This window comes from Symsagittifera roscoffensis, chromosome 4 (genome assembly GCF_963678635.1).
Source record: "Symsagittifera roscoffensis chromosome 4, txSymRosc1.1, whole genome shotgun sequence".
Lineage (NCBI taxonomy): Eukaryota > Metazoa > Xenacoelomorpha > Acoela > Convolutidae > Symsagittifera > Symsagittifera roscoffensis.
Genome location: NC_087065.1, coordinates 18,044,521 through 18,060,843, shown reverse-complemented (window position 1 = coordinate 18,060,843; position 16,323 = coordinate 18,044,521). Strand labels below are relative to the sequence as shown.

Below are 16,323 nucleotides of genomic sequence, written 5' to 3'. Positions count from 1 at the left end.
CTTGAGATGTTTGGTTAGATAGACTAGTTTTTTAATTACTTAACTAACAATTGCTTTTAAGCCATTATATCTTGACGTCTCCCGTCATCGTAATTTTTTTTCTGATTTTTTTTTTCAAAAGGAGGAGATAACTTGACTGTTCTTTTCAGATAATGTCTCAGAATGAGTTCGGGGACTGATTCTAGCTCCTCGTCTGGTGACAGACCAGACACAGAGAACGAGGAGTTATCTTCACCCTCCTCGCAACAACCATCTGTTTTGACCCCACCTTCCACAGAGGTCCACGTCACTATCATAGATGAGGAGGTCGGCTTATTGGACGACAGTACATGCAACGCAACCACGAGTAGCAATGCCAGTTTCTCTAATTCGCCTGGAAGTCTTTCGCTACCCAATAGTGCCAAATCACCTGGAGCTACTGATTCTACAGTTGCGTTGCAGTCGCCGGGAGTTTTTGAGAAAAAGGTGAAATTTGCCAAAGGAACCAAAACTTCTTCTGATTATAAATCGCAGAAAAATGAGACTAAGTTCTTTCCAAAAAATATTCCGCTGTCAAGAGTTTCAAATGAGTCACCGAGTTCTGAAGATAGTGTAGATGTGTCATCCGTTTCAACGGTGCCAGAAGATGATCCTAGAACGAGTAAAAAGTCATACGCAACACTTGGCGATCTGGTCTTCTCGCGGTGTTCGTTTTCAAAGAAAGATAACGAATCAGAAACATTCAAAGACCGCGCCGAAGAGCTTCGAGAAAAAGTTAAGCAAAGAAAGGCCGATAAAGAGAAGCAACGGGACAAAAAAGCGACCTCTTCGACTGTAAATTTGGACGATGATCTTATCAAAGATTTGGAGAAGCACACAAAACGAGACGTGGTGAGCAAGAAACAGTCTAAGTTTCCGCAGCCGAGTAAAAGTACAGGGAAGGCAAGTAGTAGCTCTGTTACCATCAATAAATTAGATACAGGAAAAGTGTCCAAAAAGAAATTGACCAAGGGCTCAAAAGTCAATAAACTCGATCTGCTCGAAGAGTATGCGCAAATGCTACGAGATGCGATAAAACATCAAAGTGATTCCGATGAAGAAAGTTCAAGCTCAAGTGACGACAATTCTAACTCTCGAAAACACAAATCGAAGAAAAAGAAGAAGAAAAAACTTTCACATCGCAAGACTCAGGACTCTGATGAAATCATGGAAGTTATCAAGCTAGAGGCTCAATCGAACGATGAAATGGACGTTGACACCCCTTCGCCACAACCAACAGAAATTACGTTCTCTTTTCAATCTCAAGAAGCGTCATCAGGTTCGATTACCATTAAAGAGGAGCCGGAACTGGACGTGGTTTGTGTAAAGCAGGAACCTGATAGCTCTCAGTTGCAGGCATGCTGCGGCTCTCAGGCATCAGCATTGCCAATTCCAGCTTCTAATATAGCCTTACCTGTATGTGCACAATCATCGCTAGCATCATCAGTTGAGACTTCTGCCCAAGCTGCTGCTTCAAATTCAAACTATTCGATTTTGTCATCTGATTCGATTAATGCAGATCCGAACCAAGCGCCAAAGAAAACTCGACGCAGCAGTGCGAGAGAAAGATCGAGGTCGCCACCGCCTCCTCCCCCGCCGCCACCTCCACCGATGATGCCTGGCGAAGGCATCATTCCATTTCCACCTCCGTCTTTTATCAGTTCTACCCGCAGTGACCAGTTTCCAGTATCCAGCAGTTGCTTTCAAAGCATCTCACAACCACCGCCGGCTAGGGAATTCCTTGTTCAAAATGCACCGCCGGCGCCTTTTCAATCTACTTCGACTGCGATTTCATTATCCAATCAGCCTTCTCCTGGGCCTAGTTTCTACTCCGGGGCGCCACCAGGGTTATTAAACATGCCGCCTCATCTGCTCCCGCCTATGCCGAATCAAATGAACCCACCGGCCTTCCAACCGCCTCAAATGACTGCCAATAACATGCCTCCGCCTCCGTACACGCCTTTTCCAACCAACATGCAATTCAGAAATCCACCGCCAAATCCGCCTTCTGGTGGAAACCTGAACCAAAATCTACCAACTGCAAATTTACCACCACCTCTGCCGCACATGATGTCTTCAAATTCAGGAATAAGAATGCAGTCCCAGTTCAATGGAGCTGGAAATTTCAATTTTCAGCCTCCGATGTTTGATAATAATATGAGGAATAATATAACCGGCAATGTGACTGTTCAACAGGAAGCTCAACTACCGAATTTAAAGCCAGTCGCTCAGGTTAACAGCACGATTGTTTTGGATCCGAACAATCCTAGAGCTCCTCTAACATTCAACACTAAGCTTACGTCATACATTCCTGAGTCATTCGCAGCCGCGCAAATCACGCCTACTTTTTCGACTGCTAATCTGTCGAATATTGAAACTACTACTATGCAATCATCACCTAACCTCAATTCATCGTCAACAGCTTGTAATATCAGTTCGTCGGCAACGGCAAGGACCGAACCTGAGACACAGCAATCGAGACAAAACGAAAGTTGTGACCGGGGAAGTTTAGGCTCTCATGCTAGGAAACGTCCAAATTCACCGAATAGAGATCAACTGGAAATAGCAATTGATTTCTCCAAAGACATTTCATTCGAATCGTTTTTGGGCAAGGGTCTGGGAGTTAAACCAAGGACACCCAAAATTTCTCCTGTTAAAAAGCGGGATAACGTTTTCTCGGAATTTGATTTTGTGGCGTTCAAAAATGAAATGAACCAGCAGGAATGGATGGCGCCTAGTAGCTTGGTTAGAAAGCGCCACCTTGATAGAAGCTTAATTGTCTCAACAAATGCATTTGGATATTACTCGAAACTGGATGAAAATTCAGGAATGGTTATCGAGAGTACTTCTGATCAATTGAAGCAGCTTCAAAGGTCATTCGAGATTTTAATGAAATCTCTGTCTCGTGGAACCGTTTCGCCTGAATCGGAAATGCATGAGCAAGAATTGCAATCAGTTATGTCGAGGTTGACCAGTTTGACCTTCAAAAACTGCCATGAAAATAACCCAACAGGAGGTCATTCAGAGAGGAAAAGTGGCCAGAATAAAAAGAATGCAGAGGTCATGCTAAAGCAACTGAGAATAAACGTGGTGAGTTCGGGTTCAAAAGCTGACGATGAAATGTGGAAGTCAAATTTGGACTCATTATTTTCATCTAACCCTGGAAATGAAAGAACTATTCGCGATTTACCGGGTGAAGTTTACCATAGCAAGAATGCGAAGGCAAGAAGAAAGCGATTGAAAGGCCCTAATACTGGGGCTACTCGAAGATCCATGCTGATGTCTAAAATTGATAGTTTCATTGACCAAAGCGACTTAAACGATGAGTTGATATCAGAAAAGCTGAAACTTGATTATGTGAAGCTTCGAAGAAATGAGAAATCGAGGCTGCATCATGATATTTACCCAAACGAGAAAGGGTTTTTCTGCGACAGACCAGCTTGTACGTGTTTGGGTGAGAATAAACAAGTAGGACCTCATCATGGAGTGTTTCACAACGACCCAACGTATAAGCAATGCAACCCTGAGAGCAATAATTTATCGAAATTATACCATTATTACATAGACATGACTCCTAAGCATCATTTCTTTCTGACAGAAGCAACGAAGATTCCTTATGATGGTCACAATTATACATTCAATGGATTCTCATTGTTCAGTCACGAACCTCTTAATAACATTCCGGCAGCTAATTTCACAAAAGGCAAAACTCAATACTCGTTCGAAATCGTAGAAGAACCGGCGCCGACCAGTTTCTCGATCCGAGATTGCGATCTGCTAAGTGACTTCATATTCTATAAACTTCTGGAGTTCTTTGATTTTTCACTCCTGGACGAAAGATCTGACAAAAGTGATGAGCCCTACTGTCGCAAGTTCCACTTCCTACCCCGTTTTGAACGGGATTTACCCGAAAGTGGAATAGAGGTCTTGTCAGCGCATGTGATTCTCCGACATGTCATATCAAGTTTTGCGCCGCTTTTTGCAATAGAGAAACTGAACGACATTCGATATTTGGATGCGACCTTAAGAAACAGAGTGGCGGTGTCACTCAAAGACTACTTAGTTTACTACCCTGGAATGAAACCAACGTGTGTTCGTGTAGACAATTTATCTTTTCGAGGTAATGACAAGCCAGTTATTTGTCATACGAGTCTGTTACCCTCGGCATTGTCGTTTCTGGGCGACAAGAAGTTCATAAATATGAAGAAATTGTACGCTAAGATAAAAGAAACAATGCATTTCCGAAACGATCCGACGGACCAAGATTGGCTTGCAGAGCTGGATCGAATGATGAACGAGCATAAACGAACGAAACGTGCAACTTTAGTCTGTGATTTGCCAGCGGAGAATTGCTACTTCTCAGGACTAAAATGCGACATAACTCATTGTGCAGTTTATCTGCCGAGAATAGTCTTCCACATCAGAAGACACTTGGCAATCCAACGTCTCTGTAAGAAGTTTGACTACGTTATACAGAACCCGTTGCATTTTGAAGCAGCCTTCACACACAGTTCGGCTAGTGAGAATGTTATGGACGGCACGAACAAAAGTCACATGCGGGCTTCAAGGTACAGGGTCGGCAAAAATATGAACGACGTTCCGATATACGAGCGTGCATGGAACCGAAAGCTGAAGGCTGCCAAACATAAACGAAATTTGTTCACGATGATTCAAACAATGCGGTCGTTGCCGAGAACCGAATCGGAAATCGTTGACTACCCGACGACTGATAATTACGAGCGAATTGAGTTTTTAGGCGATGCAGTTCTCGAAATGATTGTAACAACTCATCTTTTCTTCATGCTACCAGAAGCCAAAGAAGGAATCCTTTCTCTGTTCAGGATATCATTAGTTGCTAACAGCCAATTGTCAAAAGTCAGCAAAAAAGCAGGCCTGCACCGCCATTTGTTGATATCTCACGATGTGTATTTCAATCTACCCGGACCGAGAGAGAAGATACATGCGGATATTTTGGAATCGTTCTTGGGTGCAGTTTTCCTTGACTCTGGTCTGACGGAAGCCGACAGAATTTTTACCCAAATGTTCTTTCCGGACGTTGCTGAAAGGGCCATGTGGATGAACCTGAAGCCTCACGAGTACCAAAATGAGTTTCCAGATGGCGATAGACACTTGATTGGAAAGTGTGAAACGTTGAAAAAGCTAACGGAGCTCGAAGGTTTGACTGGGATCAAGTTCAAGCATATTTCCTTATTAGCAAGAGCTTTGACGCCGAATTCGATTGGGCATAACTTCTTGAGTGGCTCTAACAACGAACGACTTGAGCTTCTCGGAGATACAGTTATGAAACTTTTGGTCACGGATTTTATCTACCGGCACTTCCCGGTATACCACGAGAACCATCTCAGTACCTTAAGAGGAAACCTTGTGAGTCGATTTGTCCAAGAGGAAGTTACAAAAGAACTTCGTCTATCGGACTTCACTTTGGATAAGTTATGCGCCGAGTTGAACCAACATCAGTCGTGTAATTTGGTGACTGCAAAGCGAAAAGCAGACTTGTTCGAAGCGTTCCTAGCTGCAGTTTTTATTGACCAAGGGCTGGAAACTTGCCAGCGTATTTTTAAAATCTGCATCTTCCCTAAAATACCAAAACTTCTCAAGAACCAAAAGTGGCTGACGCCACACTTGATGTTGCATTGCTGCTTCCTGGCAATCAGAAGCGTTGCCGACCTTGAGAAATCCTTAGTTCTCATTCCATCCTATAGGGTGCTGCCAAACAATGATTCCAGTGTATCAATTGCATCACTAGAACACAGTAAGTCTAACTCCAAAGACCAGTCAGCTAAATTTAATTCATCTGCTAACAATCAAAATTTAATTGGTGTGAAGCGAGTTGGAGTTTTTGTTGGTGGAAAGATGTTCGGAGTCGGTGTTGCGAAATCTCTGAATCAAGCGGCAGTCCAAGCATGTCGCGAGGCACTGTCCTTTTTCCAAAGCAAACATCCGAATACATTGGCCACCATGCTTAACGAACGTGTAGATTCGATTCTGAGCAATAAAGACGCAATTGAAGCTGGAAAGAGTGTATCACGAGAGTTAGACGAAGAAGATTTTGTATATGACTTGGAATTGGTTGAAAGGAAACGACCCAGAAACGGAGATTTTGCTCCAAATCGAAATAAGCTGCACAGTAATTCAAAGCATAATCAACAATCAACACCTTCAACACAAATAACTACCAACTCGTCTCCAAGTTCTAAAGACAAAAGGACAAATGTTCACGAAAATCAGTCCCACTTCGAAAACAACATTCCATATTCAAAAGGAAACTTTACAGGAGGCAATGATCGGAGAGGCCGACAATTTAATAATAACCGAAGAGATTGCAGCAGAAGCGACCAATTTCGCAACAATTCCGAATCGATTAGAAATTGGAAGTATTCAAGATCAGATAGAAGAAATGACCGCAGTCTGAGTAATGGAAACTCAAGAAACCAAAACGAGAGAGAGGATGGTTTCAATCCAAGAAGCCATGGCACGGAAATGCCACACCATGGCTCTAGCAGTAATACAAGAATGCAGTTCAATAATTCAAATAGTGGAAATATTAACGGAACAAATCGATCTCATGCAAGTTATAATAACCAGCTAGTTAACGGAAATAACAATGAAGATCGCCGATTTGGGAACACATCTGGCTACAGTGGTGACAAGAGGGATCAACACAACCGATCTGGCGCTAATAATTATGAAAATAGGGAGCAGTTTGGTAATAATAGTCACAGTCATCGAGTGGATAGCTTTGTTAGCAATAATAGTGTGAATGCAGCTCCTCGTGATGATCACGGGACTGTGTTAAATATCACCAGGAGTGCATCACTTTCCAATACAAATCCAAGCAATGTTGTCAATGCAAATCCAAACCAATCATCTTCTAACTCTTCATCAGTTTCAGCGCCTGCAAAGAATTTCTATCAAATTTTTAGTGCCTACTAAATTACTCTCTAAAACAATCAAGTTAAACTAAAAATTCGCTATCAAATACAATTTTGTGAATATGTGAAAAGCTTAAAACGAATCTCAAGCGGTGCTCGAAATATTTATCTTCTATCTTGTGTGTACTAAAATGTGCCATTTTATCCAATCAGACTTGCAAAGACAAGGCGGCAATGTCTATTAATGAACTCGATGAGGAGCTTTTTTCATAATTTTTCTTTCGCTCTGCCAATTGCAGTCAATCAATTGATTTTCTTTTTTTTCACATTCAAAGCCCGTACGGCTCAAACGATTTTCTTTCCATTGTCAGAAAAACTGGAAATGGTTGACCTAGTGATAAGAACCGTCGAATTGCCTACCGTATCACCGTACCGAATTTTGCAGATTTGCATGTGGAAACTTGAATTATAATATAAACTTGAGTTGAAGTCAGGAGATACGAGATTGTCCGAAAGCGGATCTCGTTGCTGAAATAGATTTGCAAAACTTAGGTAAGTAAGCTAAGATAGATTTGCGACACTTTATGTAGGTTAAACTTCCTTTTAAAACGTTTCTATAATGTAGGATAATTTAACTTCACTGTCAAAATCAATCTGGAGTCGCGCACTTCAAGTTTACCAACCCTCGCTCAAATTGAACAATGATTTTTTCAATCTTTTTGACAAAGTATAGCTCTGAAAACCCTCTACCGCTCGTTTAGTTAATAACAAGTTTTCTATTAGCAATTCTTAGACACGCCGGACAAAACGCTTGCTAGGAATAAAGAGTCCTTTCTACTCTCTGACTTACAAAGTAAACTAAAATTTGTTGAGAAATCTTTCTTAAGCGAGAAAGTATGTTGTTATACCCTCAGCCGTTAGGTGAGGTATAAGATAGTTGTTCAAAGTCTATGCTGAGCGCTAACTGAGAAATAAGAAATAGAACGATTAAGATCACAACTTAAATTCATCGGTCTATGTTTAAGTCTGGATGACGCTGACCTCGAAGCATTTGAGATACAGCGTTTCATAATAACTAATACATATGTTGTTAGGTATAGATAGATACTTATTTAATCCTCAGACTTCTATATGTATTATGTAATCAGTTAGGTCTATAATATGTAAACATTACCAACTGGTAGTTTTAGCACCTAATTGTACATTGTTTATAAAGGGATGTTTTACTACGATATCCGTATGGATAACATTTCCCTCCTTGTGAGAAATTGAGTTCTAGATCCTCCGCCTGTTTTGTGGACTTCTGTGTTTTTTCTTCTTTCTCTCTCTGAAAGGTCATTGAATTTCCTCTAATTGGACTGATCGATTGCAGGAAATTCATAGCGTCCTCAAAGTCTTTGCTGAAGGAGTCCTCTGTGATCTTCGGCTTGTCTAGGATGTAACGCGAGCTTGTGGTTCTTGGTGGTGTAACGGTTGTGGTTGTTTCTCGGGCGTTTTCAAGCGTATCGCTACTCATGTGGACTTCTGTACATACTATTTCTTCTGATGTTGCCAATGATGGTGATAGGTATGCCGTGACCTCTTCGTTTATCGTGGTTTGTTTTCCGCATTTGTCAATCAGATTGGAGGTGTTAGATTCCTTTGGTGTAATATCCTCCGTATTTGTGTACTCGATGGTTGCTACCGTGTTTGACGTTTCCGTGTTGGTAGAGATGTGTCCAATTGGGATGGCGTTCCCGAATTTTCCGGCTAGAGTGCTTGTCCTTGATCTTGTTGATCGCCGAATTTCCGGCGAGTTTGCTTCCGGTGTGGCCTTTAGATCAATTCTTTTGGCTGCGGGTTGTTTACTTGGGGATGGGGTTTTATGGTCGAGTTCGGTATCCGACGAGAGTGAAATCGATGTGTCACAGTCGAATTCGATCGTTGCGGGGTCGGCTTTGGCTTTTTTCTTGGGGCTGATTGTTCTGTGGTACTGATTTTACCGGGAGGCGTTGCGTGTTTGGTTTGCTCCTGTCCCGGGCATTCTTCTGGTTTTTTGAAGGAAATGTTGATAACAGTTTTTGTGGGCCTAGAGCTCGTCGATTCAGCGTTTGTTGTAGTATTTCTTGAGTGGATTTTGGTGGTGGCTTTCTCGGACTTGTTATCGATTTTTGTTCCGTTCTTCCTTGCGCCCCCATACTAGGTGTCTGTTTTCCTAAAATACGCGGTTTAGCTCTTGGTAGGTGTTTATAAGCGACAAAGTCCTTTAATGCCGCTGGTCTACATTTTCCATAGACCCTTGGATCGGGTATGAATGCTAGACCGTCGTGCCTAATTAACCTAGGTTGCTTCCCGTCTTCCCTTATCCACGCAGTATGTGGGGAGTAATTCATTATTGAGCCATTTTCGATTATTTTGAATTGTGCCCCAAATGTTCCCGGATTTTTAGTTTTCCTGGCAATTGTTCCCGTTTTCCTAGCCACTTGTTCAAGACGTAGTCCTGTTTTAGGATTTATTGTATGTGCTGGACCTTTAAACCGATCCTTCAGGAATATTAACGGGGCTCTTCGTAAATTTTCTTTTTCTTGTCTTGTTAAGATTCTTATGGGGTTACGTGTCCTTAAATTTTCAAAATCGTTAGATTTTTCTTTTAGAAAAGATTCCTGGAGTGATCTGGCTTCATAAGGTTTGTTTGATAAAGGTAGATGCGCACCTATTGGGAATTTTTGGAGTAGTCTCCTGTCGAACTCCTCATCGCTACTGTCTAGTGTTACTGCATCCGTGTGTGTGATTACATCCGGTTGGTGGTGTGCTCGTCGTTTTCCTGAGGTTGAGTTCGTGCTTTGATTAGCCTCGGTCGCGTTTCGTTCCGCGTTGATTTGTTCTGGTGGAGCCGGGTTGAAAGTCGGTTCGGGCACGTATTGATGATCTGGTGTGGGCTTCGGCTTGTATTTGAGGTCCAATTCGTCTTCACTGTTTACCTCTCTGTTCCACATTGTTTCCGCCGACAGCGCTGGTTTTGATAGTACTTTTTCGTCTAAACATGACAGTTTCGTATTTTCCCACGAAAGATTTGACAATTTAGGCGACGTGCTGAGATTACTTAGGGGTGTATTAGCTTTTCTACCATAGTGAGATTCAAACGGTGTAACTTTTGTAGAAGCGTTAGGTGTAATACGGAGTGTTTTTATTAATTCAGCCACGTCTGATGCCAATTTATACGGACGATTTGATTTATCAATTTTCATAATTGCTAATCGCGATTTTAATGTTCGTATGAGCCTTTCGACCATACCTATAGCTCTATGGTCGTCCACCGGTGCGAAAATTAGTTTTATATTATGAGTTTTACAATATATGAGGAACGTTTTGGCCCTGAAACCTTGTGCCTGGTCACATCTGATTGCACGGGGTACGCCTTGGTTGACTATGTGGTTTTGCATAAAACGGATGATTGTATCTGCTTTGTTATTGGTAACAACTTTTGCGTACGGGAAACGTAAGAAACGGTCGACACCCACCAATATGTAAACTTCCTTATCGTTTTCATCCGGTAAGGGTCCTGCAAAATCCAATTGGATTTCTTCATTCGGTTCTACCACCGCGTCCAATGTTGTGTAGTGTTCTTTACCCGAGATAACTTTAAAGTTCTTACCCTTTTCCCGGCAGTTTTTGCAGTTCTGGGCAGTTGCCACAATGTCTCTATGTAGGTACGGGTACCACACATGTTTTGCCGCTTCTAGCATTCCTCCTTGTCCTGGATGTGTGAGGTGTAATGCATCCATCAGTGTGGGTCTTAGCTGTTTTGGAATGACGACACGGTCGTCGTAGAGCAGAATATTTTCCCTGACTGATAGGCGATGTCTTACATTATAGAAGTAAGGGCCGTAGCAGCTCTTGATCGAGTCCCATTTCTGCTGTTTAACCATAGTTAAAAGCGGTGATAGATTTCATCTCAATCTCGTTTGGTGGCGGCTGCTAGGAAGTTGACGTCCATTACTTTCCGTAAGTTTTTCCGGAACATTGGGGTGTCTTCTTCTTCTATGGTGGCAATTGTTTGGCATTCCGTATCCTGTTGTGTTGATTGGGTTTTACCGGTTTGGCATTCTGTGTCCTGCGATTGTTTCAATTCCAGCGTCTGGCAAATTGCATCGGTTTTTTCATTTTCAATTCTGTTGAAGGTAAAGCTTTCTTTCGAGGGTATGACTTGGTGTGATACGTCACTGAATGTTAGTTCTGGCGGTGGTGGTTTCGATAGCAGGGCATTAAAAGATGCGTAATTGATGGGAGAAAAAGTGAGTTGAGTTTGAGCTGAATTGTGGGACTTTCTTGTTATACGACGAAAAGGAGGTAATGACATGCCTTGTTGCAGTTGTCTATTCATGTTTTTCTGTTTTTTGAAATTTGGATCGATTGAATTAGAGTTAAATGGAGAGCGACTTGATTTAAACAATTGACTACGAAGAGTGAACGCAGTTTGTGTTTGAACCGAATTTGAACGTGTGAAATTTTCGTTCCGGTCGAGCTTTATGGTGCCTAGATAATTAATAGTTTTGACATTATTCCACACGGAGTTAATACTACTGCTATCTTGGAATTCTACGCATTTCACGAAATCATCGATTAGTGCTACTACGAAGTTTTCGTCCCAGTACGCCGGAGGTTGTGGTTTTCCGACCGGGTGTCGCGAGATGTAGTCAATAAGACCCATTTTACTACCAGCCAGGTGGTGTATGTCGAAATCGAATGGAATGAGTCGATCAATCCATCTAGTTAACCTACTCTGGTAGGTTTTATTGCCCCTATTACTCTTTAAGGCACCAACTAGTGCTTGATGGTCTGTTATTAAAGTAAAGCGTCTACCGTAAAGATAATACTTGAAGTGCTCAATGGCCCATACTGCGGCCAAAAGTTCGAGTTCGTTTACCGAGTATTTCTGTTCGCATGAATTCAGAAACCTTGATGCATATGCTATGGTGGCCCAACCATCCGGTGTGTTTTGTTCAAGGGCCGCGCCTATTCCTTCGCGGCTGGCGTCACAAACAATACGAGTGTCTCTGTCACTTACGAAGTGTCTGTTTTCCGTAATATTCTTTACGGCATTTAGGATATTTTTAAATGCTTTTCCGTTTTCTTCACCACAATTGAAATTAAATTTGTTTGCTGTAGACAATAGTGGTCTTAGGGGATTGCATAATTGAGCTAAATTTGGAATGAACTTGTTTAAATGATGAACAGAGCCCATGAAACTTTTCAATTGTTTGAATGTTTTTGGATAAGGTAGATTTATTATCGCATCCGTCTTCTTATGCATAGGTGTGGTGCCGTGTTCGTTGATGATAAATCCCAACCATTCGACTTCCCTACCACCGAATTTACACTTATCGATTGAAATAGCCATGTTTTCCGTATTTAATTTGTTCAAAACTTTGGTCAATTTTTCAATATGTTGCTCTTTTGTGCCATGTGATATTATTAAAATATCATCTAGAAATGCGAAAGTGTCTTTCTCATTGTTGAGGGTTAGATCGATGGCTTTCTGAAATTCTGCGGGCATATCCGTTAGCCCGTAGAAGCCAGTTTGGAACTGATATGTTCCCGTGGCCTTTCCCCCAATTATGCTGAAGTTACACTGCGTATGAGTTGTTTCGTCCAATGGCAGTTGACTGTACGCGTAGCGTAGATCTATTGTTGAGAAATAAGTCGTACCTGGCTTATTTGTACCCTCCTGTGCCGATTGTGCTATATTGTCTAACAGAACGTCAATATTTGGCATCTGGTACTTATTTTTATGGATCGACTTATTTATTTGTTTAGAGTCCATGGCTAATTTAATTGATCCATCTTTTTTAACAGTGATCACAATAGGGCTTATGAACTGGTTGTCATTGCATTTTTCAACTCGAGTGATGTGGCCTTGGTCAATTAATGATCTAATTTCATGTTCCACCTTCTCTTGTATATGAATGGGAATTCGGCGCCCCCGTTGTTGTAAGGCCTTGAATTCAGATAAAATTGTGTATGGACCATATGGTTTTTTGAGCGCCCGATTCGTGTACACAGTCCCGGGTACGTGGTTCTGACCCACGTTGCAATTTGTGTGTCTGAATTTTCGACACTGTTAACTTGTAGTACTGACTTACCAGCTGGTTTTTTTTCTTGGTGTAGCTGGATGCCAATTAGCGGGAGAAGATTTCGCCCCAAGATGTTCGCGCGCCTGTCGTCCACCACAATGAAAGACGCTGTTTGAATTGTCCAACCTCCCGATTCGATTGGGGCAGTCAGTCTGCCAAGGGATGGGATTTTGTAGCCATTGTAGCAGACCATTTTGTTAGCTTCGTCGTCATCCCTCATTCTTGTTCTTGCTGCTGACTTGACTGTTGTAGCCAGAAGGTTGGCTGTTTTCTCGTTTACGAACGATGTTGGTGATCCTGTGTCGGCAATAAAAACGATGTTGTTTTTCTCCGAGCGCACCCGTATAAGGTGTCCTTTGAGATCTGTGTCAAGTAGTTCTTCTGCCCGTCTTGGTTCAAAATTTATCCAGTTTGTGGATGTATCGTCCGGATGGATTAGTTCCCACCCCGGGATAACGTCACCCGCTTGTAGATAATTGACGTAGGCTGTCATATCGGTGTTTTGAAGGTCTTGTTGTTCTTGATTATCCTCTTGGATTGCGTTTACATCGCTAGATTTGCAAAGCCTTGCAAAATGACCCCTCTTGGTGCACTTGTTGCAAATTTTGTCACGCGCCGGACATTGTGCTAAATGAGTTGCTGAAAATGCATTCCCGCATTTGAAACAATCTTTCCTTTGTCCGGCCTTTTCCGGGTAGTTTCGTGACGTTTGTCCTCCTCTACCGCGTCCACCTCGCTGTTGAGATCTATATCCACCCCGCTTTTGGACAAAGTTTACCGGTTCAGATTTTATATTTGGCAATCCGGTATGACTATTTGAAGTTCCCTGTTTTCGTATGTAAACTTGGTTCTCGAGGCCCTTTTCGCGTTTCATTGCGTAGTCCAATGCTTGTGCGGGCGTTTTTGTTTCGGCGAGAAGGTCTTTTTGAACTTCGTCGTTTGACATGTTTGCCGTAAATAGATCTCTGACTATTTCGGACTCGAGACCTCCGTCGTTGCATGCCGTGCATTTAAAATTTCCTTTTACCACAAGTTCCGTAAGTCCGCAGTGGAATTCTCCCAGGGATTCTGTTTTCCCCTGTTTGCGTGTAAAAGCTTCGTACCGATCGAATGTTACGTTGCGTTCCTTAACAAACAGTCGTGTAAGGAGTGTCCAAAACTCTTTGGTGGAGGTATCTTGAATTTTAAGATTTGGATAATATTGTGTTAGTCGTCTTTGGCCCTCCGTCCCCAAACACAAGTATATGTAACTTCTGCATTTGATATCGGCTTCCTCCCATGGTATGCCGTCGACGGTGGGACCGAGATTATCCAGATGTTGACATTGGTTCTCCCATGCTACACGTTTTTCTTGGTTACGTAGGTTTCGATCGCGTATTTGTTTGTCTGTTTCCCCTTCTATATTGAGTTCATAGCCTGGTTCTTGGGGTTTCCGAATAGCTGGGGGGTTACGTAGAAGTTTGTTCAAATTCATACCATCTTTGGCGATGATGCCAAGAAACAGCTGCTGGTTCCATTTGTCCCACTCTACTGGTGGTTCCGCGGACGCTTTCTGCCAAAATGGTGTTATACCCAATGGATTCTTTGTGAGTGCTGACTGCGCCATGTTATACCCTCAGCCGTTAGGTGAGGTATAAGATAGTTGTTCAAAGTCTATGCTGAGCGCTAACTGAGAAATAAGAAATAGAACGATTAAGATCACAACTTAAATTCATCGGTCTATGTTTAAGTCTGGATGACGCTGACCTCGAAGCATTTGAGATACAGCGTTTCATAATAACTAATACATATGTTGTCAGGTATAGATAGATACTTATTTAATCCTCAGACTTCTATATGTATTATGTAATCAGTTAGGTCTATAATATGTAAACATTACCAACTGGTAGTTTTAGCACCTAATTGTACATTGTTTATAAAGGGATGTTTTACTACGATATCCGTATGGATAACATATGTAAAGGGGTAGGGAGGATAATTTTTTGTTTCCAGCGAAAAGTAATATTCATAGCGAGGTGCTTCATTTGTTGTAACCGAAATAGTGAAAGAGTTTTATTTGTCTGAGAAAAATGGAGTTTTTCATTAGTTGTATACGTCCTTTGCTTGCGCCCGTTTGGGTTCGAAAGCTGTAAAATAAACCAGTCAGGCTTTGTCAGCGATGCCGCAATGAACAATTATCTTAAAGTTCTAATGGAGCAGGAGAAGTTCGAAACAGTTAACCTTGGATTTAGTGTAGTGGGTAACACAAAAGTGTGTTCATATAAATTGAAGAAAAACGCTTGAGCTACTTTTATCCAAAAAAAGTACAGGAGGATGGAATACTTACAGGTCCATTAGAGGTTTGACTCAATTTTTATCATCTTTCCTCTTATACGCTTATTAAGTGTGGCGTAACCAGAATTTTATTCAATTCAGGTTTTAAGTAGAGCTTTGTATGTCATATTAATTTTATATAGTCTCAAACCAAGGAGATATTTTTGGATGAAATTAATTGGCAAATTAGACATTTAAGTTGACTTCGAATGCAAAAATGGGTTTTGAAAACGTTGAATAGAAAATTTGCCAGGGCTCCGCCGCTGCGTAAAGTTTTTTAAATTAATTGGAAAATTAGGCAAACTCAAAGTTAGGTTCGAATGCAAAAGTGCGTTTTAGAAACGATAAATAGAAAATTGGGCAGCGCTCCGCCCCTCGGTAATTTTTTTAAAAATATTTGGAAAATTAGACAGTCACAGTTGGGTTCGAATGCAAAACTGCGTTTTGAAAACGTTCGAATAGAAAATTGGCAATGGCTCCGCGGCTGCGTAAAGTTTTAAAAATAAATTGGAAAAGTAGTCAGAGTCAAAGTTGGATTCGAATACAAAAAGGTGTTTTGGAAACAATAAATAGAAAAATGATCAGGGGTCCGCCGCTCCAAAATTTTTATGAAATGAATTGGAAAGTTAGCCAGTCAAAGTTTTGTTCGAATGCAAAATTACGTTTTCGAAGCGAAAAACAGGAAATTTAGGGTTCCACCGCCCCATAATATTTTCCAGATGACTTGTTTTTCAGAAAGATCCGTGAAATTAAAAAAAAACAGCATCAATTTTTATCAGTTAAAAACTAAATTATTTAAAACTGACATAGGTTGAATAATAAAATTGCTTAAGCTTAAGTTTTTTTCTGGGCCTCAATTTTTGCCTCAGACTCTTGGGCGGCAAGTGATAACAGTCCCCGGAAGTTTAATTGGCCCTATCAGAACTCGGAAACTAGCGGCGGTTTTGGGCTCAAATTTCCGTATGTTGTAGGCCTAGTTGAGGGAA

General features: G+C 41.5%; 1 protein-coding gene across 1 annotated transcript; it reads left to right on the top strand.

Annotated features, from left to right (window-relative positions):
• Positions 1-153: 153 nt before the first annotated feature.
• Positions 154-7,166, top strand: LOC134844136 (ribonuclease 3-like). The gene has a single exon (XM_063860654.1). It carries the CDS (start codon positions 163-165, stop codon positions 6,970-6,972), a length of 6,810 nt encoding a protein of 2,269 aa, XP_063716724.1. The 5' UTR covers positions 154-162; the 3' UTR covers positions 6,973-7,166.
• Positions 7,167-16,323: the final 9,157 nt, after the last annotated feature.

Bases quoted from the DNA above. Each gene is read 5' to 3' on its own strand.
- LOC134844136 (XM_063860654.1), top strand. From the start codon at position 163: ATGAGTTCGGGGACTGATTCTAGCTCCTCGTCTGGTGACAGACCAGAC.